A 22,271-nucleotide genomic window follows, 5' to 3' on the forward strand; every position below is an offset into this window, starting at 1 on the left:
CTGCCCTGCCCTCGTCCCGATTCTCTCTTTAAATCCCACTTCGGCGCTGCTACCCACGCTGGGGTCTGGGAGCGCTGAGCTGGTTGAAGGCGGGCCTGGCTCGTGCATATTCCGTCATGCATGCCAGCGCATCAAACTGGCCCAAGGCTGCCGAAAGGGGACTGCCTACCACTCAAGCCCCGTCGCGTCCCCCCGGGCCCTAGCGTATATACTTCGCAACCGCGGACTAACGCCTTAGGTTGGCCCAGGCCTTGAATCAGATTAAGGAACAAACGGCAGAGCTCTTTGGGCGAAACCTTGCGGCGCGTCTCGCTGAGAAGCCCTTCCGCCTTCGACTGTTTTTGTCGTCTTTACTTGGCAGTCCGACGTCGGCTGAGTCGGGAATTAATAGACTCGCCCGTCACGACATTGAAGCACCTCGGAGTACTTCTGTCTCGTCTTCTCTCACGTGGCTTCGCTTGTCCACGCCTTCTTCCCGAGAGCCCTAGGACTGAGCCACCCAACTTTCGCCCCGCGACTACATCAGCTTGCATATGCCGCAGTGCAACCAATTACGAGCCCCCTCAGCATTTAAACCCACTGCCAACGCATCACTCCAATAGATTGGGTGCACATCCAGGCCCAACCCACAGGTACGGAGTGACTTTCAATCCATCCGCACGCGTCGAGCCCAAGTCGATCGGGGCTCTTGGAGCTTTATCAGCAGCCCGGACGGCTCCAAGGCTCGACCCGAGTGGTAACCGTCCTTTGTTTCGATAACCGTGTTGACCCTTATCCGTTCTCCCCGCAGTCACTGTAGCCAGAGCCGGCCTGCTTCAACCCTCGCGATCTTAGATCTCGCCAAACTTTACGCGATACTTGACGGCTTCTCGTCAACCCACCTCCCAGGATGATGGAATACGCACAATACCAGCAACCACCGAGCGCACACACACCACACATTCAAACGGGATATCCCACTTCTGCAGGCGGCAACAGCATCACGTCGCCTTCCAACGCGCATATTCCGCAGCACACCGTCCAAACGTCGCCAATTCTTCCGTCGCAAGGTCACCAACCATCGCCGACACAAGCCCACAGCATGTACTCACAATATGGCGTGCAGCAGAGCATGCCCCAACAGAGCTTGCATGGCTATGGAATGCCGCAGATCCAGGCTGCGGCCATGGCTGCGACGGCGGCTGCTTCAGGCTCCTCTTACCAGTACATGTCGTCAGACCCCAATCTGCAGCAGTCCCCGAGGATGGCTGGCGTGAACGCGAAGAAGGACTCTAGAGGAGGTCCTCGGTCGCCGCAGCAGATGAACCCTCAACGGCGGCTCAGCCAAGTTGCGAGCCCCGGTGTTCCTAATCCCCAGGCAATGCTCAACCATGCCGGCCCACGCTCGGCAGTCCCGCCGCCGATGACGGCTGCGCAGCAGATGCCGCCGCCTCAGTCGCCCGAGCTGACATCGGGCGCTGTAGAGGAATCGCCGCTCTACGTCAACGCTAAGCAATTTCACCGGATTCTCAAGCGACGGGTGGCAAGGCAGCGGCTAGAGGAGGCTCTCCGGCTGACGAGTAAGGGTCGGAAACCATACCTTCACGAGTCGAGACACAACCATGCTATGCGACGACCCCGTGGTCCTGGCGGGCGGTTCTTGACGGCCGATGAGGTTGCCCAGATGGATAAGGCTGCCGGTGGAGAGACCAAGGAACCAGAACCGGTATCAACCAAGACGGCATCTGGCGCGACAAAACGAAAATCGGAAGGCAACTCGAGCGCCCCAAGCAAGAAGCCGAAACGGGAAGTCGAGAGCCCCGAAGAAGATGACGAGGATGACGCGGACGACGACTGAAGGCGAAGTGTTTGAAAGAGGAAGAAAAAAAGCTTTAAAGTATCGAATCCTATACCCCGCGTTTTGTTCTTGTTTGAAAGAAATATCATGATGTTACGACAAACACCCTACTCCTTTTGTCAGTCGCGAAATCTCAGCAAGCGGGACGAGTTGGCGAGGAGTGAAGGAGCCCGATAAGATGCGTGAGAAGTTTTCTTTCCTTGCGGATTGGTAACAATTTTCTGCCTTTTTTTTTATGCTCTGGGACTTGGCTTGTGGCGATTTGCATCAGCAAGGCGACACTCGGAGGTCGACACTTGCCCCTCTTTTAATCTTTTAGCGCCTTTATTTGTTTGTTTTATGGTATGCACAGCACAGCGACTCTTCTGCGTTTCCCGATACCAATACAGTTCGCCTCACAGCACAACAGCGACAGCATAGCAGTGGAGGATTCTTGGAAGCTGGTGTGTGGGATCCCGGGATGGGAGCGGGAATGGAAAGGGAAAGGGAAAGGGGTGGTGGATACATTTTCTGCTTATCGACTGGAAAGGAAAGATTGCGCTTCAAGGACGAATCGACACGACGGATACCATACCCCCTTGTCATAGCCCGTCTGTGGAAAGTTTTACTGTGTGTTCTTCCCCTTTTGTGTCTTGACGAACTTGTTTTTGGACCTGTTTTCTCTCTCACCTCTCTTCGGGCTGCGATGGGTTTGTCTTTACTGGCGAGGCTCGTTCTTTTTAGTTGGTCATGGCTGTGCTGGTGGGAAGACGGGATACGGTCTGGTCACCTATTACTACCCTACCCCTGGCAAACAAGCATGGCGAAGTCGAGGAGGGAGCAGAAGAAGCAAGAGAAAACAGAAAATAAAGAAGTGCCACGGCGAATCTAGGCGAGGAACACAAAAAGGACAGCTATATGGTGTGGGAAGCAATGTTTGGAAATGACGGGACAGGCACACGAAGACAAATTAAAGCAAGCAGGCCTATTTTTCTCTCTCCCCCCTTGCCGGGTTTCCTTATTTTTTGACTCTTTATCTTCTTTTGTTTCCACCGCAGGTACCAACAACTACAAGCATCCAGCCACGAGTTTGGGGGGATTTGTTTCAAGGACTGGATCTATCTGGATATGGGTGGGAGGTTAGATGAGCCTCAATGGCCAATCCGTCGCCGGATTTATTTTAGTTTTTCGAACAAATCAAACACCCGAGTTCCAACCTCGTCTTTCAGCCCTTTCGTGTTCCCTGGCATGAATGCGGTGTGTTTGGGATTCAACAATGCACAGGGAGTACGGATATTGATGCCTGAATATTGCGGCATCAACACTTTTCCCCAGCTGGCTGGCTGCCCGCCCCACTTAAATCGATCAACGACGCACCACACAGCAACTCCATCACTGCCTAACCCGCCCGATTACCTACACACCACCACACCACAAGTAAGGTACAGTACCTGCAGCTCACTCACCTCGTTCGCCTCCGTCCGGAATTCATCGACGATAGACAGACAGACAGACAGACAGACAGCAACAACTACGCATCTCGAGAGTGCGACGCACCGCGCCGCGCCACAAAAATGCTGTTCTTCAGGTATGTATCCATGCATCCATGTATCCGTGCTGGGTTTCTTTCCTCTTGTCTTTTTCCCTCTTGTGTATCTCCCCCGCTTCCATTTCTATTTCCATTCGCATTCCTCGTCAAGATGGCGCACCGCGTTTCTTTCCTCTCACGTGTCTTATTTGGGTGGGTAGGGCTGGGTTCTTGCTTCCTTGCTTCCTTGCATACATACACGGTCATTCTACGCGTTCTTGATCTGTCTCTTTCTCGTCAGTTGATGTCACCTCCCCGTCTCGCCGTTGATCTGGGAGCTATTGGGCGCGGCGGGTTGCTTGGAGCGAGCTCGCTCGCTTCTTGGCGCACCCTTCCGCAGCGTGTCACGTCGGTTTACTTATGGTATCTTTGCTTCGCTTGCTTTCTTCCTGTTCTGGGATTGCTTGCTTGCGGTGGCTTGTGGTCGTGGCGGATCTGCTTTCTGGGGCGGGGTTTGGGGGGGGGGGGGCGCTCTGCTTTCGAGTGAAGCGGGGACTGCTTGGGTGTTGTCGCGAGGAGAGCTACGCTCTTGCATTGCTCCTGCTCGGGTACTATTGCCTTTGCGCTGGAGAGAGGGAACGGTGTATATGTCTGTCCCGGCCTCGCTTTGTTGCTTCTTGTAGTTGACGAGGTTCATATCTGTATGGATGGCGCGTGCTGCTAACTGCCGCCTCCAGCTTCTTCAAGACGCTCATCGACCACGAGGTCACTGTCGAACTCAAGAACGACATCCAGATCCGCGGCGTCCTCAAGAGTGTCGACCAGTACCTCAACATCAAGCTCGAGGACATCTCAGTCGTGGAGGAGCTCAAGTACCCGCATCTGGTGAGTTGTCTTTCCGTCGCTTCTACTTGTTTTGTCTTGCTAACCCGTCACACACGCACAGAGCGCCGTCAAGAATGTCTTCATCCGTGGCTCCGTGGTGCGCTACGTCCACCTCCCCGCCGCCGCAGTTGACATCCCGCTTCTAGAGGACGCGACGAGAAGAGGTGTGTTGCCTCCTCCGTGATTCTTTGCCCACTCTAGTTGGCTAGGGGCGCTGTCTGCCTCACCCTAGCCAGTCCCGTTCCGGCTCCGCCGTGGTAGGGACAAGCGACCGAGGTAGAGAGACCCGAGGATTTATGGAGTGCTGACTCCCCGACCAGAAGCTGCAAATCAAGCTGGCAAGCCCCCAAAGTGAAGCAACGAGTAGGAGAGTTGGGTTTGAGCTAGCGACTCCTATGCCCGAAGAGGAGGGCGCACTGGAGACCAACAGGGAATTACTTTGTGGTCATAAGTCAAAAGGCGAAGCCAAATTGCCTGTCTACCTAGTCCAGGGACACGGTACCACAGCTACATGTAGGTCCTAAGAAATGAAACCAAGTGAAGCAAAGGTTTGAGTGAACAGAGATGACTAGCGAAATACGAGGTTTAACACTAAACATCAGAGTCTGGAAGCATACCTAGGTCATGCCGAGCGAAACTTCCACGTTGCTCTCCGTGGTAGAACCCTAGTGCCAAATACCAGCCCTTTCGGTTAACGTTTATTGAATGACAAGTTCAATGCGCCTTAGTCCTCTACAATACCACGCTTTGTTATACGCATCTAACTTTACTTAGGTAGATAGCTCTAGCGGCATTGCTCGCGTTTTATAATTTCCTTCCGGCCCTGCCTCCATAACGCCCCCGGCTTCACACAATGACTCAAGATGGCAAGGTGGTCAATACCACTAGAAGAGCTTGAGTCTATTCTAGCCGACACCAACGAGTATATAATCTCTTCGCCGGCCCTTCATTCCAACCCACTCCCATTCCCCTTTGAAAGCTCACACCTCCAGCACGTAAGCAAGCAGCTCGGCTCTTTCTCAACCATCTCATCGTCACCATGTCAGACTCTTCTTTCGATTACGATGTCATCCCGTCGTTCCGCTCCACGAGAGGCACGCCCCCGCCTGCTGCAGATCAACCATCGGCCTCGCTATCGGCTACCACGGCGGCAACGATCTTGAAGGTCCTGCGCCCCATCGAGTCTAGACTCGATGATTTGGAGAAAGGTGTGCAAATAGTCGCCGACGGGCTAGAAGAGTTGGATTGCACTATTAGCTAAGGAATGCCTAATCACGGGCATGACGACGTCAAGAGCAGGATCAACGACTTGTACTACCACTGGTCAATGGTTGGGCAAAGAATGGACCAGCTGTCCCAGACCATGGACACCATGACCATGGACAGGAACAGGGACAGGGCCAGGGCCACGCCCACATTCTTTGGAGGAGAGCGGCCGTCGTGGACCGCCCCGTCGTGGAACCCCCCGGGCTTGTACGTTCAGCCGCCACAGGGGCGTTTGTATCCAGGATCGCCTTTTCGTCCACCGCCTGTTGATCATTCAGCTCGAGAGGCGTTTCCGGCTCGCAACTATATTGGTGCCAACCACTTCGACGAGACACTCTGCCGAGAGGATCGCTGCCATCGCTGCCACCAATGCCAAAGCCGCCGCCACCACGGCCCCCACCGTTAGCAGACCGTTTGGAATCTTAGAGACCTACGACTCTAGTAGCGACAACCAGTCGATAATGTCACAGTGCTCCTGCGCAAGCAGCCACCACGGAGTCCACGACGAAAAGGAGGAGGAGGAGGAGGAAGGTGACGATTCCAGCCAGAAGCAGCAGCAGAAGCAGAAGCAGCCAGCGAGCGCCACACAACACGTCGAGCACACCTCGCCCGCCGTCGCCCACAGCCCCCCCGACTGCGAGTGCTGGAAGACGTACGCTTCCAACTTTCATGCCGCTGCCACTCCCGGCTCCTACCCCCACCCCACCTCTACCCCCACCTCTACTTCACCAACGTGGCTGGGGGCCCCATGGACGCCAACACGTTGTAGTGAGGGGGTGTCGATCTAGTTCTATCTTTCCAGGTGCTTGGTTATAGTTTTTCGCGAAGATGGGTGGTCGGTCGGTGCAGTTATTTCTTGTTGAGAAGGATTGAGATTTGTGTATTTCGTGCTTTACAACTATGTTTACCGACGCCAGCACATACACACACATCCATCTAATACGCCCTAGAATGAGTGGGCGAGTGGGTGGGTGGTGTTCTGGCCGCCGAATTTGTCTGGCGCATGCTGCCATTTTCGGCGGCTTTAACACCGCCATCCGGCGGAGATCACCCGTTCCAGGGGCATCCGGGATCTGGGTACATGCCGCCCCGTTTCGAACCTAGATGGAGGACTTCGCAACCAACAAGCCTGGATTCAAAGCTACAGAAAGGAAGGACAGAGCAGGAAAAGGATGTGGGAGCGCAGACTACAGCTTAAAATATCTATATGGGGGCGTCTAGAACTCGGATCCGCGTGAATAATTCTACAAGCTCCATCTTGGCCAAGATTAATCCTGCTCTCGTAAGGACGTAGAGTCGCGGGGATGATGGAATGGCCGCGTAAACCAAATGAGGAGAGTTGGGGGAGGGCGCCTTTCCCAGAGCGTGCAGCACCGTGTTCTCGAATACACGGAATAAAGAACGAGCCCCAAAGGCTCTACGATAGGGTAGGATAGGATAGGATGTCATGTCCATGTCCATATACATAAAGCTAACTACCTAACTACCTAGCTCGATAAATACCTGAGCTAAACAGACTCTCAGCCACCTGGCGCCGCAGCCAACCAAGCGAGTCCCAAGCCGCCCAGACAGACAGACTTTCTGCGACTACTGCTCGGGGAAGAAACAAAGCTTGTGGAGAAATAGAAAAGAAAAGAAAAAGGAAATGTTAGACATTAGAATTGAAGGTGTTGCTGTTGTTGCTGTGTCAGCGTCGTCAGATATCGTTAGAGAGAGGAAGAAAAAAGACATTCGAAAGAGACAGAAAAGAAGAGTAAGAAGAAAGAAAAATCCCTGTCTGTCCCGACTTGAGAAGTATCCCAGGTCTTTCTTTTGTAAATCGTACATAAAAAAAAAAAAGAGCACAACCTCTAGCATGCCGTGCCGTGCGTGCGTAGCCTATTAAACTTTGTAGCGTCGGTTCGAGCGCCCGCCCCCTTGGGCCCTTTTCCCCTTATATCAGAGTTGCGCGCACCATGCTTCTTCTCGTTTGCTGACTTTTCTTTAATATGCACCCAAACATGTCCAAACGCCAGGAAACAAACAGAAAACCCAGTGGTATAAATTCCCCCTCCCGTGTTCACCAATGCCAACATAAAAACGCCAGTCAAGCCAGATGGCATGCATTTGTTTCTCTCGTGTACCGTCGTCTCAAGCTCATCACACGTGCGGCGCCCCTGGTCGGCCCTTGCTCAGGCTCTGGAGAAGCTCCTGCGGTGGTATCCGCTGCATGCCGCTGCCTCGATCGATCATCGACGTGGGCGCCGGGACGTAGCCCTCGCGCCGTTTGCGGAGTCGGTCGAGGAACAGGCCAGCGAGCACGATGAGGAGCATCAGTGCAAGTGATATCCCCAGGCCAATCAACACAACGAATACAAGCGGCAGCTGGCTGCTGCTTGAGCTGAAGAAGTTGTTCCGCTCCGTAAATATGTGTGATATCGAGCCCGCCGTATTTCCAGAGTTGGTGGTAAGCGCATATGGGCGGAAGTCCGTGCCGTCGAAGATGACTGCCGATGCGGTCCCAAAGCCTACAAGTACAATCGACCCGGTGAGCACGAGGGCCTGATTAGAGTCGACAGTGGCCGTCGAGCCGTGCGATGAGGTGAGAGAGAAGATCTGCAGGCCACGGATGTCGGTGTCTGGCTGGAGAGACTGTCCGGCCGATTGCCAATTCGATCCGTCATACTTCATCAGGTAGGCTGACCCATTCAAGGCAGTTCCGGCCGCCCAGAGCTGGCTTCCATCGCTTGTCCCAACCGCGAGGACATCAACCGGCCCAAGGAGCTGACTTGATCCAGGATAGCTGTCCCACACCTGCTTGCTGGTGTCGTATTGGGCGAGGAACGTCGAGGAGGTGTCGTTGACTGTGAGATTGCCTCCAGCCAGCAGGATGGTGTCAGTAGTCCACATTAGAGAGTTGACGGCTCCGTCGAGATTTTGCCCAGGCTGGTTCCATTGCGAATTCGCCGTGCTGAAAAAGCAGACTCCAGGGCAACCGAGCGACCCGGCCGTCTTGAACGAACCACCGACGTAGACATCGCCGGTGCTTGTGCGGATGGCGATGGACGAGACAGTGCCGTTACCACCCGTCAGAGAGGGCGGTTGCGCGTTGAAAGACTTGCTGGCGAGATTATATGTGACCAGTGCATTGACGCGGGCTCCATTGATATCACCCGTCACATTGCCTCCGGCGAAGAGAACGTCCCCATGCACGGCCAAGGCGACAAAGCTCGAGTCTTGAGTGACTTGAGTCTCAATGCCAGTAACCTGGTCATTATTGGAGCCGTCGAGGAAGAGCAGGTTATGAATTGCGGACCCATTGGTGGCTGTCGCGGTGAAATGTCCGCCTAGAATTGTAACATTTCTGCCGTTGTTGGTATCGAAGAGGCCGGTCACAACGCCGGCCGTGGTGGTATTGGAGGGTATGGTGTCGCGCTTGGCTAGATTGCTGGACCTAGAAATTGAGGGAGACTGGATATTGACTGGGAGGCGGTTTAGGTCATCAGACAAAGTCGCCACACCCGTGACACCAAGAGTCGACGACGAAACCGAGCCTGCATAGAGCGAGTTGTCGCCCGGCACATCCAAAATCGACGTCGAGAGAATGCCGTCAATCCGCTCAACTGACAGGTCCAGATTCTGCAACCAGTTCGCCTGGGAAGGCACCCAGATGGCAAATCCGTCGACGGCAACGGCCGAGTTGTTGCCAAACGCCTCGATACTGTTGAACTCGCCATTGACACTAACGACAACCTCGGGAGTCGAGCTAGTGACGTTCATGGTCAGGCCAACCACGCGAAGGACTCTGCCGTTGACTCCTGCACCGAGCGGGCTCCACGTGTTCTTTCGAGTGTCGTACACGGCGGCGTTGTTCAAACCCTCAGTCGTGTTGTCCAGGGTTTTGGAAAATCGCCCACCAACAAACAGGCTGGTTGCGTTGAGGAACATGGACTCGACCTCGCCGTTGAGTCCACCATCCAGAGACTGAACCGTGGCGTCATTACCGTTCATAGCGACAATGTTCCGAACAGTCGAGGAGGTGAAGTTTCCCGCGACAAAGGTAGTATCGCCAGACGTGGCCAGAGAAGTGACGGCAGATCCAGCATCAAAGCTCGCTCCCAGCCGGTTGAATGCCGAGCTCTTAAAGTCGCTCGTATTCACGGCGCTTCCCGGAGTATATTCGAAGAGCCCGTTCAGGCCACCTGTACTGTTAATCAAGGTGAAGCCAACGCGCTGGGCAACGAATGTCATGTTTGTGAGAGATTGTCCGGCGAGAGGAGTCATCGTGACACGGGGCCTAAAGCTGCCTGAGCTTGCGTCGATCAAGCCGAAGTAAATCTGATCGTACTTGTCGTAGTTGTTTGTTTGGAAGAGGGTCCTGTCAAGGCTACTCTTTGTCGGATCGGTAGTCATTTGGCCAGTGATGGAGATCTGGCCGCGAGAGGCGCAAGAACCATCCTGGAGACAGCCAGGGGTGTAGAGGTTCACAGAGTAGTTTCCAGACTCCCTGATATCGGGCGTAAAGACGACCGAGGCGGAAGACTCTGTTATGGGGTCAGACAGCTGCGCCGTCAAATAGTCTGCAGTACTCGAGCGAGAGGGGGTAACGACCCAGGGTCCGGTGGGGGTTGCAGATGACGGGAAGCCGAGCCCTGCGCACGTTGGCTCGTTGAAGTCGTTGACGGCAAAAGAGAAGATGTCGTCCTCAAACAGCTCTATCGCGTCAAGGCCTCCACCAGATCCGTAGAACTGGGAGATATCGACACGAAACCCGTTTATGCCAATAACGTTGACGAAGTGAAAGTCCTGGAACTTGACAGAGGCGTTGTTGCTCAAGGGACACTCGCTGGTGCATGACGCGTTCTGTCCGGTTGCAGGGTCGATATAGGTGAAGTTCATGATGCCGTTGATGGGAAGAGCCGTGAACCGCCAAGTTTTGGTACCCCTGCCGTCCTGGTGCGTGTTGTAGAGGCGCAGCTTGGTGGGCTGGAATCCAAACTTGAAATCTGCTTGCCAGAACCCGGGGGTATTGTCCTCCAGCAACCACGTATTTCCCGACCCGTCCGCGCCGCTAGTCTTGCAAACAATGTTCTTCGGGTCGCTGAATCCTTGCGCCGTGGTCGAAGAACTGGTGGTTATCGTAGCCGTCGATAAATTGATAATCTGGCCGTCGGGTGTGCTGGGCGCGGACGCGTTGCCCAGACCCGTGAAGCTGCCGCCGAAAATGATATGGCCGTTAGACGCCTTTGTTATAGACGTGACAGGCCCATTAAACCCCGCGAATGGCAGATTCGTCCAGCCCTGCGTCCCTACCCACGCAATCGCGTTTGTCGAATTCGCCCCGACAAAGTTTCCGCCCACGTACACCGAGTTCGTGTCTTGGTCGCAGAGGAGCGCGTTGACTTGGCCGGAAATTCCCGACAGGGGCGTAATGGTTGATGTGTTCGGATTGAACAGCGCTACCGCCGTAGACTCGAGCTGCCCCAGGCTGGTGAAATTCCCGCCAATGACGACTCCAGCCATCGAACCGTTGCCCATTATAAATGTGCACATGGTCTGGATCATGGCATCGGTCGCCACAATTGAGGCAAACGCGCCATTGGGCAGTCGCGCGAGCAGCGATTCGCTGCCGTTTGTGCTGTAGAGCTGCTCATTCTGCTCCTCGTATTGGTACAAAGATATGCCCGAGAAGTCGCCTGCGAATGCTATGCGACCCAATTGCGACAGATCTAGATTCGCCGCTGGAGCCGGGTTGAACGAGATGGCGGCTGCTGGTATTACTGCAAGTGAGGATAATGTGAAGAGGAGAGATGTCGAGCATGACAAAGGCCGGCCGCGCGCAGCAGGGCGCCGCCGAAAAGGTAGTCGCATCGCGCGCCGTCAGGGCCCGGGGACTGTTATCGCGTGGAACGACCGCAGATAAATCGGATTGGTGGTCGAGGTCATCTGGAAGGGTCGAGACTGCTAATAAAGTTGAGCCATGGCCAAGGGCCGGATCGCGAGGTGCTGTCGAGAGAAGGGGGTTTCAGAGTGGATCTCGCGGGAGGTAAATGAAATTGTCGCACGAAGCTCGAGATTAAGCGCGACCGTTGTTTCGATTGAATTACGGGAAGCCGGAGAAGCTACTGAACGAGCGTCGTGGGATGTCGGACAAAAAAAAGGCAAGAAATTACGGTTGGTCGTCGGTCGACGAATGTCGGGGCCCGAGGCGTGGGCGAAGTGGTGTGCAATGAATGACTGTGTGGGTTGTTGATGTGGCTGATCAAGGTGTTGGGTTTCCAAGGTCCAAGGACCTGTTTTTCGACCGATGTGGTGGTCCCCCGCCGCTAATGACGCTCAAGAATGGGGGAGATTGTGGGCACGAATTTAGTTGCTCGGGCCTAGTTGCTGTTGGCCTCGCTTCTGATTGGTTAGTGTGACGGTCGCTAAGCCCCAACTGGCTAGCCAGGTTCCAGAAAGCGAGATGCGTACCTGCCAATTCTCAAACGCGATGGCGACAAGGTTCTGGCAACCCGGCATCAGTAAAAAGGTTCAAACGAAAAATAAGCTCAAGCTTCCGAGATGCAGCGATGCAGAGCGATGCAGGGCGATGAAAATGCAAAGGCCGTCCGTTAATAATGAGTAGAAGCCAGGATGATAATGATGGGTGCTCGAGCCCAGTGCAGCCCGCTCGATTCCGCCCTCAAAAGGATACACACCCAAAACTAGGTCCGCACGGCTCGATAGTGCCTTTTTTTCCCTTTTCGCAGGTGGTCAAGGTGACGGGTCGGCGTGCGCACGATCTCGCACTCGGCCCTCAGTCTGCGGGCGGCGTTCGGCGGCGTTCAAGTACTTTAGGCAGGAGTGGAGGCGAGGGGTTGTTTGAGGCAACGAACCGGCAACGAACCCTTAGGTTGCTTAAGTTAAGGGTCGGTCCCGTCTCTTGTTGACGTTTTGCGGCAAGGAATGGAATGTAGAATAAGGTCTCCACGGCAAAGCAAAGCCACTTTCCGGGAAACTCAAAATCTTAGGACCCTCCACATTCGTTTTGCTGTGCGTGGGGCCGGGCTGCACAAGCAACAAATGACAAATTTCTGAGATTTAACTCACACAGGCAAGAAGGTTGGAAGTTGAGGTGGTGACGGGCACAACACGGGCAAACAATAGGTGCCGATCGGTCCGCTCCAGCAACAAGTCGTCAGGTTCGGTACCGCGTGAAACAAAATGCCTTTGTGCGAGGGTGCTATTCCAGGGTGGATTCGCACTCTGCCCCAGGTTTTCGTGCAGCGCAGCGCCGGACTGAACGAGTGAACGGTATCAATGCCCCCAAACGAGTGTGGTGGTAGTGGACGTCGGTAAGTGCGAATCGCCGTGTGGAGAAGCGTTTGGCTGGCGTGGCCAGTTTCCTGGTTCGGAGGCTTGCTGTCAGAGAACTGTCTTGATAACATGTGGTGGGTTGATCAGGGGCCGCACCCCTTACCCGTTCGATTGGAGAAGAATGAGCGACTTTGCAAACGCAATATGGAGAAAAGAGTGGTACAGATCTTCTGCTGGCCGGGATCGTGAGATGTGCGTGTGTGTTCAGAAAGAGTGAGATTGAAAGAGTGAAGAGAACGTGAGAAGAAACAAAAAATGAGTGTCGTCGGCCCCAGAAGCCTGCCTACTGTTTCCCTGCCTGCACCTGAAGGAAGAGAAGAAGAAAAAAACCCGAACAAATCGCGATTCCAAGGAATCCAGGAGGAACAAAGAGAAAAGGCAAACGAACAAGTCGCCAGCCTGCCGGATTCAGGGGCCGCACGGGGCGATTGGAGTCTTCGCGTGCAACCGCATGAGACCATTGGATGGGAATTATTGGGAAGGCAGATGACAGGGGCTCGGCAGCAGCCAGCCACTCCTTCGAGACAACTCCACCAAGCCAGGAACCAATCCACCGTCTGTCGCGTCTTCACTGGACGACAAGTACGGTATGGATACAGGACAGCAGTGGGCCTCTTCCCGACATGCAGGGACGGGGAGGGAGGGGCGGCTTTCTCGACCGTGTGGGAGAAATTCCGAGATGCGGTTCGGGGCCGATCGAGCATTTCTATTTTGCAATTGGCCGCGATGTGCATGATGGCCGCCGGCTTCCCGGGGCCCCCTTCCCCCTCAGTGTCTCCCAATATAAACCAAACGAACCCGTCGTTCTGTCCTGGTCTGTCTCCAAAATTCCGAATCGACTCTTGCACGCGGTAAGACAAGTACATACAGACTACAGTGTTGTGCATCTCCACGCAAGGGAACGACTTGTGGATAGTGAAAGACGGCAAAGAGGGCATGAGGGAGACACACAGGCACGCATGTAGCGGTGTGCACTCTTTTTGGTCTTGCACATAATTTGAGACTTTGATTTGCAAGTCGCACCTGCTTCCAATTCCCCTCACCACCACACATGATGGAAATCATGGAGTCCAGCTCGGACAAACCTACCAGACTCATAAAAAGCCAGCCACACGGCATTCCCAGTGTGCTCTCTCTTTGAGAGGCCCCAAACCACCAGCTTGGCGACTGGGAGCGAGCGATTGATGAGCATTGAAACAGTTCATGCCTTGGCGTCTCGCGGGTGCCTAGTCCCCGGGGGAGACACACACACACACGAGTAAGAGAAAAAAAGACAGAAAGAGAGTGTGTGGGCAATGTTTTATTAATACTCCAAACAAACCCCCCTCCCCAGATGTGATAATGACTGCACGGGACAGCGCATTATGGTTCACGGTCACAAAAGTAGATCTGGCGCGCCCGTCCGCTCGCACCGCTGGCATGGCGACAATCGATCGGCTCCGGTGCCGATCACACAACACGCACGCGCGCGCGCACACGCACTCTCTCTTGGTGCGCGAGGCCCCGTGAACTGAGCCAGCAGGCCGTTATACCGATAGCAGTGCCAGACGGCCTCAACTAGGTAACCATGCGATGCATCTCCTCTGCCAGTATCTGCACATGCCGCTCCGCCTCCTTGCCGGTAAGTCGAGCCGGACCATCTCGTACGTGAGCTCCTCCTCCAAGCCGCAGAAGACATCAATCTTGCCCGCCAGTTTGTAATCCTCGACGTGGTGCCCTCGGGAACCTGCGCGATCGAGCAGCGCAGCGGGCAGTCCCTCGCTTCGAGCGCGCGCTCCGCCTCGGCGAACTGTCGCCGGTAACAGCAGCCGCGCGGCGACCTGCGCCGCGCCACGTTGCGGTGGGCAATGTGGCCGGGGTCCTGCAGGATCTCGGCCGTTTCTCTATCAGAGGAGATGAGTGGGATTGGCATGAGGCAGTTGTTGACTTCCTAGGGTGCCGACTGCGCGCACTCCCAGTCGATGACGGCGACGAAGTTGAGGGCGTCGTCGACGAGCACGTTCTGCATACCCATGTCCATGTGGCTGAAGGGGAACGGCCCGCTGCTGGTCTTGAAAATATTCGTGTCGCGCACGATGTTGCGGAAGAAACAAGCGCGCCGAGCGTGGCGAACCGGCTGCTGTTCTGTCTCTGGAGGGCCTGGGCGACGAGACCTTCGGCCACGGCGACAAAGTAGTCCCACGCAGAGTCGAACGGCCCGGCGGCCGGGAGGCCGTCGAGCGACGCCGTGGCGAACGCGCCGATGCCGGGACCGGTGGCGGCGGAGAAGTGCGATACGAAGCCGATCTGCGGAGAAGTAAACGCGGCCAGCTCCGCCTGCACCGCTGTCCACTGCGCGAAGATGTGCTCTTGGGTGGAGAGCTTCAATAGCGTCAGAATTATGTTACATATATACTACCAAGATACAGAAGGGGATTTTTAAACTCCTCACCATCATCATCACCAACATCAGTGACACTACTACTATCACCGTCGACAAGTCTCAGCAGCCTAACCCTAGCCACCAGGAAGCGTCGTCATCGTCTAATCAGTGAGTGCCTGGGTAAGCAGTCAGGACAGAGCTGAGCAGGACATGGTCTATCTAGGTGGCCGTTTGTGATTAATTACAGGAATAGAATCGGCGTGGTTCGCCATGGCTCTGGCTTAGGACGGCAAGGCTGACTGTCGAGGATGCGAGACAATGTTCACTCAGGTGATATGATAACTGCGAAATACTTTTCTGGGATTTGACGGCATCAATTTCATATCGGCCTTTGTTGCCTGCTGATGAACATATAGTGAGCGACAGCCAGCCAGCCAGCTCCTTCGTGGCCAGTTACGTATGACTCATGAGTCGTCTCGGCGACGGCAGCGTGAATGCAGAGACGTCGGGCAAAATCGACCGACTGACTGTATTCGCCGAGGCCTGCATCGCGGACGGTGCCGGCACGGTGCTCACTGCATACGCAGGCACCACCGGTTCGTGAGGCCCTGCTCTGCTCTGCTCCGCTCCATGCGAGGAGGCGACAAAACGAAACCCGACCCGGGAATCAGCCACCCATGGATTCATCCATGGTTCGCTTTCGTCGCCCCCTGTTATATTTTACCTAGGTTCCATCTATATATAGGGGGATATAATCATGCAACAGGGGTTTGTGCCTGGTTATATATATGCCGTCCAACAACAACAACACGCACACGCAAACACCGCCGACCGAGTTATGATATGTACCAAGCTGTGTAAAGTTTGGGGGGGAATAAAACACAAGTGTTTCTCGCTTGACAGCTCAAAACCAAACACGCCCGAGAACGGGTTTGCACTCCTTTTTTATCTTTCCAGGTTCGGGAAACCTGGCACACGCACCAGGTCTCAGAACCGACATCTGACGATCACACCCTCGAACAGATTCGGTTGCTTTTTTTGCTTTCATTCTCTCACGGGTATCATCTAGCTCATGCACTGCAATTTTTATATCTTCACTTCTTGGCTGCGGTAGCCTTCTCGAGCCCCTTCATGCGGTCCTTGTAAGCCCTAGGGCTCTCGAGCGTCTTGGCCGTGGCGCGGCGGCTGAAGAAGCTTCCACTCACGCCCTTCTCGGCCGACCACATGCCCCTGCCCTTGGCCTTGGCAGCGGCTTCGGTGGCTTCGTAGACCTTCTTCATGCGGTCGCCGCCGAACTCGGCGCCCGACTTGGCCTCGTACGTTGTGGCGAGGCCGCGCCGCAGCATCTCGAGCCCGACGTCGCGGCGCGGGAAGAAGAAGGGCCCGCGCCGCACGTACACCGTAGCTACCACGCGGTCGTATTGGTCGCGTCGGTAGATGTACGCCCGCACCCGCCGGCCCTGGATGTAGCTCTGCAGAAAGGCCAGCGCGTCGTCCGAGAAGGGCTGCGCCGGCCGCCCAAAGTGCGCACACTCGGGCGCGTCGACGCCGGCGATGCGCACGGGGATCTGCATACCACACCGTCGTCAGAAAATACGAATGGAAAGAGACGGAGGCGGATAGACGCACGGTGCGGCCCTTGAGCAGCTTGCGCTCGCGCGGGACGGCGCGCAGCCAGCCCCAGCCGGCGAGGCGGCCGCCGGGGGTGTGGAATAGGTGGAAGTTATCTCCGTCGCCGACGCTGGTGACCTTACCGAGCAGGCTGCGGGTGCGGAAGGCGGCGGGCGCGATGTGGTTGGTGCCGGGGATGCGGCGCAGGTAGGCGCGGTAGAAGCCCAGCAGCCCGAACGCGGCGGCTGTCACGGCCAGCGAGGGCCCCAGGCTGCCCGGCGCGAGGTAGTGCTGCCACGTCCACTTGTCGGCATTGTCGGGGTTGATACTCGGGTTGTTGTTTCTTGACGGAGTCGTAGATCCGGACCGTTGCGGTTGCGGTTGCGGTTGCGGCTCCCTAGCGGCAGCGACGGCTGCTCCGTCACGGCCGCCTCTTTCCCCACTGCTGCTGCTGCTGCTGCTGCTGCTGCTCGGCGGAGATGTCCATAGTCCCCATGGCATATTGTGACTTTTCGGCGCACACACAGAGCAACACGCATGTAATGCGCGATACCAGTCGACCCGGGAGATGTCGCGTTCGGGTTTGGTCAAGGTAAGGAATTGCGGGAGGGATCACTAAGAAATCGAGGCTCCGGGCTGGAGGTAAAATCAGGTACCGTTGTACTGCACAGCCAGGGCAGGTGCAGTCTCACTGTCCCGCAATGTAGGCCCATACTGTGCGTAAGTCAAATCGACCACCGCCCCTTCCTTTTTCTTTTGGCCGTTGCCTTCATACCCACCCGCAACAACAGCAACCACAAACGACGGCGAGATAAACGGTCTAATATTTCTCTCTTCTTTTTCTCGTTTTTTCCCTCATTTTTTCTTCCAATTTTCCCCTTTGCTTCTGCGTCTAAGCTTACAGAGATTGTGGGAACAAACACCAAACAACCTGTGAGGGCGCGGCTCTGCAAACTGTAAGGTGCGGCTCTACAAACACGTAGCCCATGCACAGGGCACCTTGTGATACGTGCTTACAACACGTGACTGCAATGCCCCTCCAAAACCACCTTCCTGTCGCCGTAGTTAGCGATTCTTTTACATAGATCATAGCAGAGACTGAATATAGCCACCTACCCCCTACGTGACTGTTACTACAGTAGCACTTGCGAATGACCTTGTAATTCCAGCAGAGATACTCACACGCGCCAAGCTACTACCTCGGGTTATGAGAAAGAAGTTGTACCGTACGGGGCTGAAGCGAAATCGAGGAATTATGGCCACCGCTGTTGTTGCTGCTGCTGCCGGGGGCGTTATGTGGTTCTTGATGTACGCATTGGCGGTTAAGAAGACTTGACGCTCGACTTTGCAGCAGACTTCGGAAGTCACGGTGCTGGCTCGCTTCGCCTCGACAAATAGCAGAATGTTGGCGGTTCCTGTGCTGCTGTCGACCTACTCGACGACAAGGTCGACGCGCGTGAGATCGCCAGTCCTGCGCGTCGGCGGCTGCTGCGACGACACGACCCACGGGTCGTCGGTGAAAACGACGTGGTTGAATATATATTCCCAGAGTCGCGTGGTGGCCCACTCGGGGTAACCTTGGGCGTCTTGCAACAGCTGCCAGATGCGCGGGTTCGTGACGAGGGGCATGGTCACCGAATGTGCTGGATGTGCTGAAAGCAAGATGGACTAACTTCACTATAGATACATCTTCAAACCATCGCACTGCCGCCGTTCGGGAAGGAAAAGGGGTGCACGAGTATGGACAGAGCCAACTCCGATGACCCTACGGACGGACACGCAGCTCCTCTTGTAGTCGACTCGCCAGCCAGCGGACGATCCGCCTGTCTGCTGTATCATCATGGCCAAGCCGGCGGCGCCTTGAGAGCCTTCTCATCGAGTTGGGCATCACCCTGCCTTTTCACGGCGTTGCGCCGCCGCCGCTGCCAAGCTGGCTCGAAACCTTTCCGGCTCCTATGCTCCGGCGGTGAATACTAACCATGCCTGAAACGGGGAGTCGTGTAACATGTTACCTTAAGCATGTTGTGTCGGTATCAGAATAGAGGCTTGTTGACGGAAAAAATACCTTTTCTGGTCTAGCATAGCAGAGGTGTGCCAAGCAGTATGTTCCTTTGATATAGCTCGGAAAACAGCAACAGCACATCTACGAGGCATTGGCTGAGGGAAGCAGCTAGAAAGGCCGGCATCGTCGCTAGGCAGGTACCTCATACGTGGTGAGAAAAGCCGTCCTTCCTCTCTGGCTGTTGGGATACGTAGTTGAGAGTGAGTCGGGTGGTATTTATAGCCGGCTTACCTTCCCCCTGAGTTTACACAAACATTGCATTGCATTGGCCGGGCTGTGATACGACCACCCCCTCCCCTTCCGATAACTTATTGATGTTCAGATGGTGGCCAATAAGAGGCCCTCTCTCACAAGCCATCCGCGGCACAGACATACTCCGTACCGGCGTACACACATCAACGAAACATCTCTCTCTCCTTCTGTATCCTGTACTTTCTCCTGACACGGTACCCACCTTCACCCTCACCTTCGCATTCGCACTCACTCTTACCCTCTCACTCACTCACACACACTCTACTCACACACACTCTACTCACACACACTCTACTCACACACACTCTACTCACACACACTCTACTCACACACACTCTACTCACACACACTCCAACCCCAAATCCCCATACAAACAAAAGCAAAATGCCCCGGCACGCACCCCCCTCCACGTCCTCCCCAACAGACGTAATCCTGCCCATGCGCGACCCGTACATGTCACAGATCCTCTCTGGCGCCAAGAACCACGAGTTCCGCAAATACCGGCTGTCGGCACGCGTCGCACGGATCTGGTTCTACCGGACGGCGCCACACTCGGCTCTGACACACATCTGCAGCATCGCTCCCGGAGGCGCGCGGACGCGGGTGGCGGGGGTCGACGCGCCACTGGCAGAGGACGGGCTCGGCAACGCCGAGTTCAATGCCCGGCACGCGGGCTGGGAGGGGTACGATTTTGCTTACCGGATTCTGAGCGTGTGGGAGCTGCGGACGCCGGTGCCGCTGGCCGAGCTGCGCGCCAAGTACGGCTTCCGTGCGGCGCCGCGCGGGCTCGTGTATCTGCCGCGGTCTGTGGCCCAGCGTGTGGTCTGGCACCGGCAGAAGCTCGTCATTAGGGACGAGAGCCAGGAGACGTCGCGTGAATCCTCTCTCCGTGCCGATTCTGCCACTCCAACTTGAGATCTGGGGAAAAAATATATAGATTTGCATTCATAATCGACATGACCTCGTGCGCTTCGGCAATATTACTTAGCCTGCACCTAGTCAACCAGCAACTTAAAAAATCGCAATCCAAACACGAAAGCCCCTCATGGACCAGCCGTAACCGCAAAAACAATATCTCGCTGACACCTAAACAAAAACCAAGAACCGCCCCTCGCCATGCTCCCCTTCCCCCCCTAGACCCGCCACGCTATCTTCTCTCGAGCTCCTCGGTAGCCCTTTCCTTCTCCCTCTCTCTCCGCTTCATCTCTTCGCTGCTAATGGCCTCCTTTGCGGCGTCGGCGTCGCTCTTCGCCTTCTCGCCATTCTCCGTCGCCTGTCGAGCTCGTCCTGGGCCTTGTCGATCAGCGCTTGCAGCTCTCTCCTAGTCGCATCGTCAGCCGCCGCCTTCTTCTGTTTCTCTAGCTTGTCTATGGCACTCCTCTTGTCCTCGAAATTCTTCGACGACCTCTCGATTATAGCGTTGATATCCGTCTCTGCCAGCGCCGGTGCCATAACCTCGCCGGCGCTGGCGCCAATCCACGCCGTGACCAGCGGCTGCAGGTCCGACTGTGAGACGCTCAAGGCAGCCATTGCCAACACGGTATTGCCGTCTCCGCTGCCCGACAGCAGCTTCTGGGAGCTCTCGCTCAGCGCTGGGACGACGGCGTCGTTGAACGCGGCGACCGTCTCGGGCGTCCACAGCGCCGACGAGCCCACTGTGGTGCCGACGGCCTCGACGGTTGTGATACCGCCCTACGCGCGTGTGTTGTCGACAGCCGCCTCGGCGTGCTTGCTCGCGGCACGCAATACCGACTCCTTGATGTCGCTGAGCGGCTTCGTGGCTGCCACGTCGCGCACCGCCTGCTGGATCACCGCCACGTCGTCCTTGGGGAGGAACCCTTCCATTCGTCAAAATCACCCGTGACGAAGCTCGAGGAGAAGATGGGAAGCCGCTGCTGCGGCTGTCCAGGTTCTGCTGCGCCGACAGCTGCAAATAAGCCCTCGACCGCGACCTCGGGAGCGGCGACAGATGCCACGTTCAGGTCCACCGGCGACTCACTGCCGGCCTGAATGGATTCCACGAGCGGGGGCGTCGCGTCGCGGATGAGGGACGGGTCCCCCACGACGCGTGCGTCCAGCACGGAGCGCAGCAGGCTGCCGAACTTACCGAAGACGCCGTCGAGCACAAAGGCCACCATGTCCATGCGCTCAAAAAGAGGCTGATCATGGGTATAGATATACTGCTTATTGTCCATACCGACCTTATCTGCGCGCATCGTGTGTGGCAGCCCGTCTCGCGCCATGGCCATCAGCTCGGGGCCGAGCGTGACGTTTAGGAAGTCCATGGGCTGGAGCACGTGTTCGCCGAGCAGCACGTTGATCATAGTCAGCTAGGCTAGATACGTAGGGTCGAAGACCGCTGTCCATGAATTGGCCCCGTCGAGCTGGTGCTCCTTGCTCGTGCGCAACTGGGCCTCGAGCACGACGCGCCTGCTGCCGTCGCAGATCGACCGGATGCCTGAGCTGCTACCTGGGCGGCCACGAGCTGTTCGTGCGCAGAGACGGCTATGTCATCAACTGCCGCACCTCTCTTCCTCCTCAGATCGGCGTCATCGCCGTCTCCACCGTCGCTGCCGTCGTTGATGTCGCCAGACGGGTGAATCAATGTCTTGATCCGTGTTGAGATGTCTCCTCCCAGACCCTGCAAACTCTGGCTGAATAACGAGGGACTAAACCGTGTGCGGATGACACTGGTGGTGTTGAAGTATCTCTATGTCATCTGCGTAGCCTGCGACGAGACGAACGGGGCGGCGATGGCCGCCCCGGCTAGAACCGAGACGCCGAGGCGGAGCGAGACTGTGTACTGCACCCGCGAGGTCCACTGCCACACGCCAAACAAGAATATATCGGGCTGGAGGAGAGCTCGGGGGAGCTCGGCACGGGCCGTCCTCGCCCAAATGTCCAGCTCACGTCTATCCGGGTGACGGACAAGACTCGACGGTGTCCGACACGGACAGATTCCAGGCCGTGAACGGCGTGGCCAGCGGCATGTGCATCGTGCTGGCGCCGCCGGTGCGCTGGAACTGGAAGTCGGTCTCGTACATGGGCAGCGCGTTGGACGAGTCGATGAACTCGTCGCCCGCAGGGCCGACGCCGTACGCGACCGACATGACGATGGTGCCGGGAAAGTGAAAGTTGTGCGCCTACATCTGGT

At 56.1% G+C, this 22,271-nt stretch overlaps 10 protein-coding genes across 10 annotated transcripts; 5 read left to right on the plus strand and 5 right to left on the minus strand.

Annotated features, from left to right (window-relative positions):
- Nucleotides 1-475: 475 nt before the first annotated feature.
- B0T26DRAFT_273017 (CCAAT-binding transcription factor (CBF-B/NF-YA) subunit B-domain-containing protein) lies at nucleotides 476-2,067 on the plus strand. The gene is made up of 2 exons (XM_060434113.1): nucleotides 476-632; nucleotides 791-2,067. Exon 2 carries the CDS (start codon nucleotides 890-892, stop codon nucleotides 1,835-1,837), a length of 948 nt encoding a protein of 315 aa, XP_060295771.1. The 5' UTR covers nucleotides 476-632; nucleotides 791-889; the 3' UTR covers nucleotides 1,838-2,067.
- A 2,012-nt stretch (nucleotides 2,068-4,079) lies between these two features.
- Nucleotides 4,080-4,413, plus strand: B0T26DRAFT_644789 (LSM domain-containing protein; the record flags this gene model as incomplete). Its single annotated transcript, XM_060437659.1, has 2 exons — nucleotides 4,080-4,229; nucleotides 4,291-4,413. Coding segments are annotated over 2 exons (273 nt in total), but the record flags the coding sequence as incomplete, so codon positions are not given.
- Nucleotides 4,414-5,268: 855 nt separating this feature from the next.
- B0T26DRAFT_675371 (uncharacterized protein) lies at nucleotides 5,269-6,283 on the plus strand (the record flags this gene model as incomplete). The annotated part of the gene is made up of 3 exons (XM_060439820.1): nucleotides 5,269-5,437; nucleotides 5,492-5,702; nucleotides 5,827-6,283. The coding sequence occupies 3 exons, from the start codon at nucleotides 5,269-5,271 to the stop codon at nucleotides 6,281-6,283; spliced, it is 837 nt and encodes a 278-aa protein (XP_060295773.1).
- Nucleotides 6,284-6,490: 207 nt separating this feature from the next.
- B0T26DRAFT_707942 (uncharacterized protein) lies at nucleotides 6,491-6,724 on the plus strand. Its single transcript, XM_060441876.1, has one exon. It carries the CDS (start codon nucleotides 6,499-6,501, stop codon nucleotides 6,691-6,693), a length of 195 nt encoding a protein of 64 aa, XP_060295774.1. The 5' UTR covers nucleotides 6,491-6,498; the 3' UTR covers nucleotides 6,694-6,724.
- A 910-nt stretch (nucleotides 6,725-7,634) lies between these two features.
- B0T26DRAFT_675372 (cortical protein marker for cell polarity-domain-containing protein) lies at nucleotides 7,635-11,993 on the minus strand (the record flags this gene model as incomplete). Its single annotated transcript, XM_060439821.1, has 3 exons — nucleotides 7,635-11,254; nucleotides 11,648-11,711; nucleotides 11,946-11,993. The coding sequence occupies 3 exons, from the start codon at nucleotides 11,991-11,993 to the stop codon at nucleotides 7,635-7,637; spliced, it is 3,732 nt and encodes a 1,243-aa protein (XP_060295775.1).
- Nucleotides 11,994-12,645: 652 nt separating this feature from the next.
- Nucleotides 12,646-13,986, minus strand: B0T26DRAFT_273103 (uncharacterized protein). Its single transcript, XM_060434114.1, has 2 exons — nucleotides 12,927-13,986; nucleotides 12,646-12,859 (listed from the first exon to the last, which is right to left on the minus strand). The coding sequence occupies exons 1-2, from the start codon at nucleotides 13,766-13,768 to the stop codon at nucleotides 12,697-12,699; spliced, it is 1,005 nt and encodes a 334-aa protein (XP_060295776.1). The 5' UTR covers nucleotides 13,769-13,986; the 3' UTR covers nucleotides 12,646-12,696.
- A 397-nt stretch (nucleotides 13,987-14,383) lies between these two features.
- On the minus strand, nucleotides 14,384-15,464 carry B0T26DRAFT_675373 (uncharacterized protein; the record flags this gene model as incomplete). Its single annotated transcript, XM_060439822.1, has 5 exons — nucleotides 14,384-14,556; nucleotides 14,634-14,713; nucleotides 14,783-14,880; nucleotides 14,922-15,191; nucleotides 15,438-15,464. The coding sequence occupies 5 exons, from the start codon at nucleotides 15,462-15,464 to the stop codon at nucleotides 14,384-14,386; spliced, it is 648 nt and encodes a 215-aa protein (XP_060295777.1).
- An 822-nt stretch (nucleotides 15,465-16,286) lies between these two features.
- Nucleotides 16,287-17,304, minus strand: B0T26DRAFT_645604 (uncharacterized protein; the record flags this gene model as incomplete). The annotated part of the gene is made up of 2 exons (XM_060437742.1): nucleotides 16,287-16,760; nucleotides 16,822-17,304. 2 exons carry the CDS (start codon nucleotides 17,302-17,304, stop codon nucleotides 16,287-16,289), a joined length of 957 nt encoding a protein of 318 aa, XP_060295778.1.
- Nucleotides 17,305-19,501: 2,197 nt separating this feature from the next.
- On the plus strand, nucleotides 19,502-20,032 carry B0T26DRAFT_645447 (uncharacterized protein; the record flags this gene model as incomplete). The annotated part of the gene is made up of 1 exon (XM_060437720.1): nucleotides 19,502-20,032. The coding sequence occupies one exon, from the start codon at nucleotides 19,502-19,504 to the stop codon at nucleotides 20,030-20,032; it is 531 nt and encodes a 176-aa protein (XP_060295779.1).
- A 285-nt stretch (nucleotides 20,033-20,317) lies between these two features.
- B0T26DRAFT_751113 (uncharacterized protein) lies at nucleotides 20,318-22,227 on the minus strand (the record flags this gene model as incomplete). The annotated part of the gene is made up of 6 exons (XM_060445331.1): nucleotides 20,318-20,809; nucleotides 20,867-20,920; nucleotides 20,983-21,447; nucleotides 21,588-21,807; nucleotides 21,862-22,005; nucleotides 22,073-22,227. 6 exons carry the CDS (start codon nucleotides 22,225-22,227, stop codon nucleotides 20,318-20,320), a joined length of 1,530 nt encoding a protein of 509 aa, XP_060295780.1.
- Between the last annotated feature and the right edge of the window lie 44 nt (nucleotides 22,228-22,271).

Source organism: Lasiosphaeria miniovina, assembly GCF_030549165.1.
Source record: "Lasiosphaeria miniovina strain SMH2392-1A chromosome Unknown B0T26scaffold_4, whole genome shotgun sequence".
NCBI lineage: Eukaryota > Fungi > Ascomycota > Sordariomycetes > Sordariales > Lasiosphaeriaceae > Lasiosphaeria > Lasiosphaeria miniovina.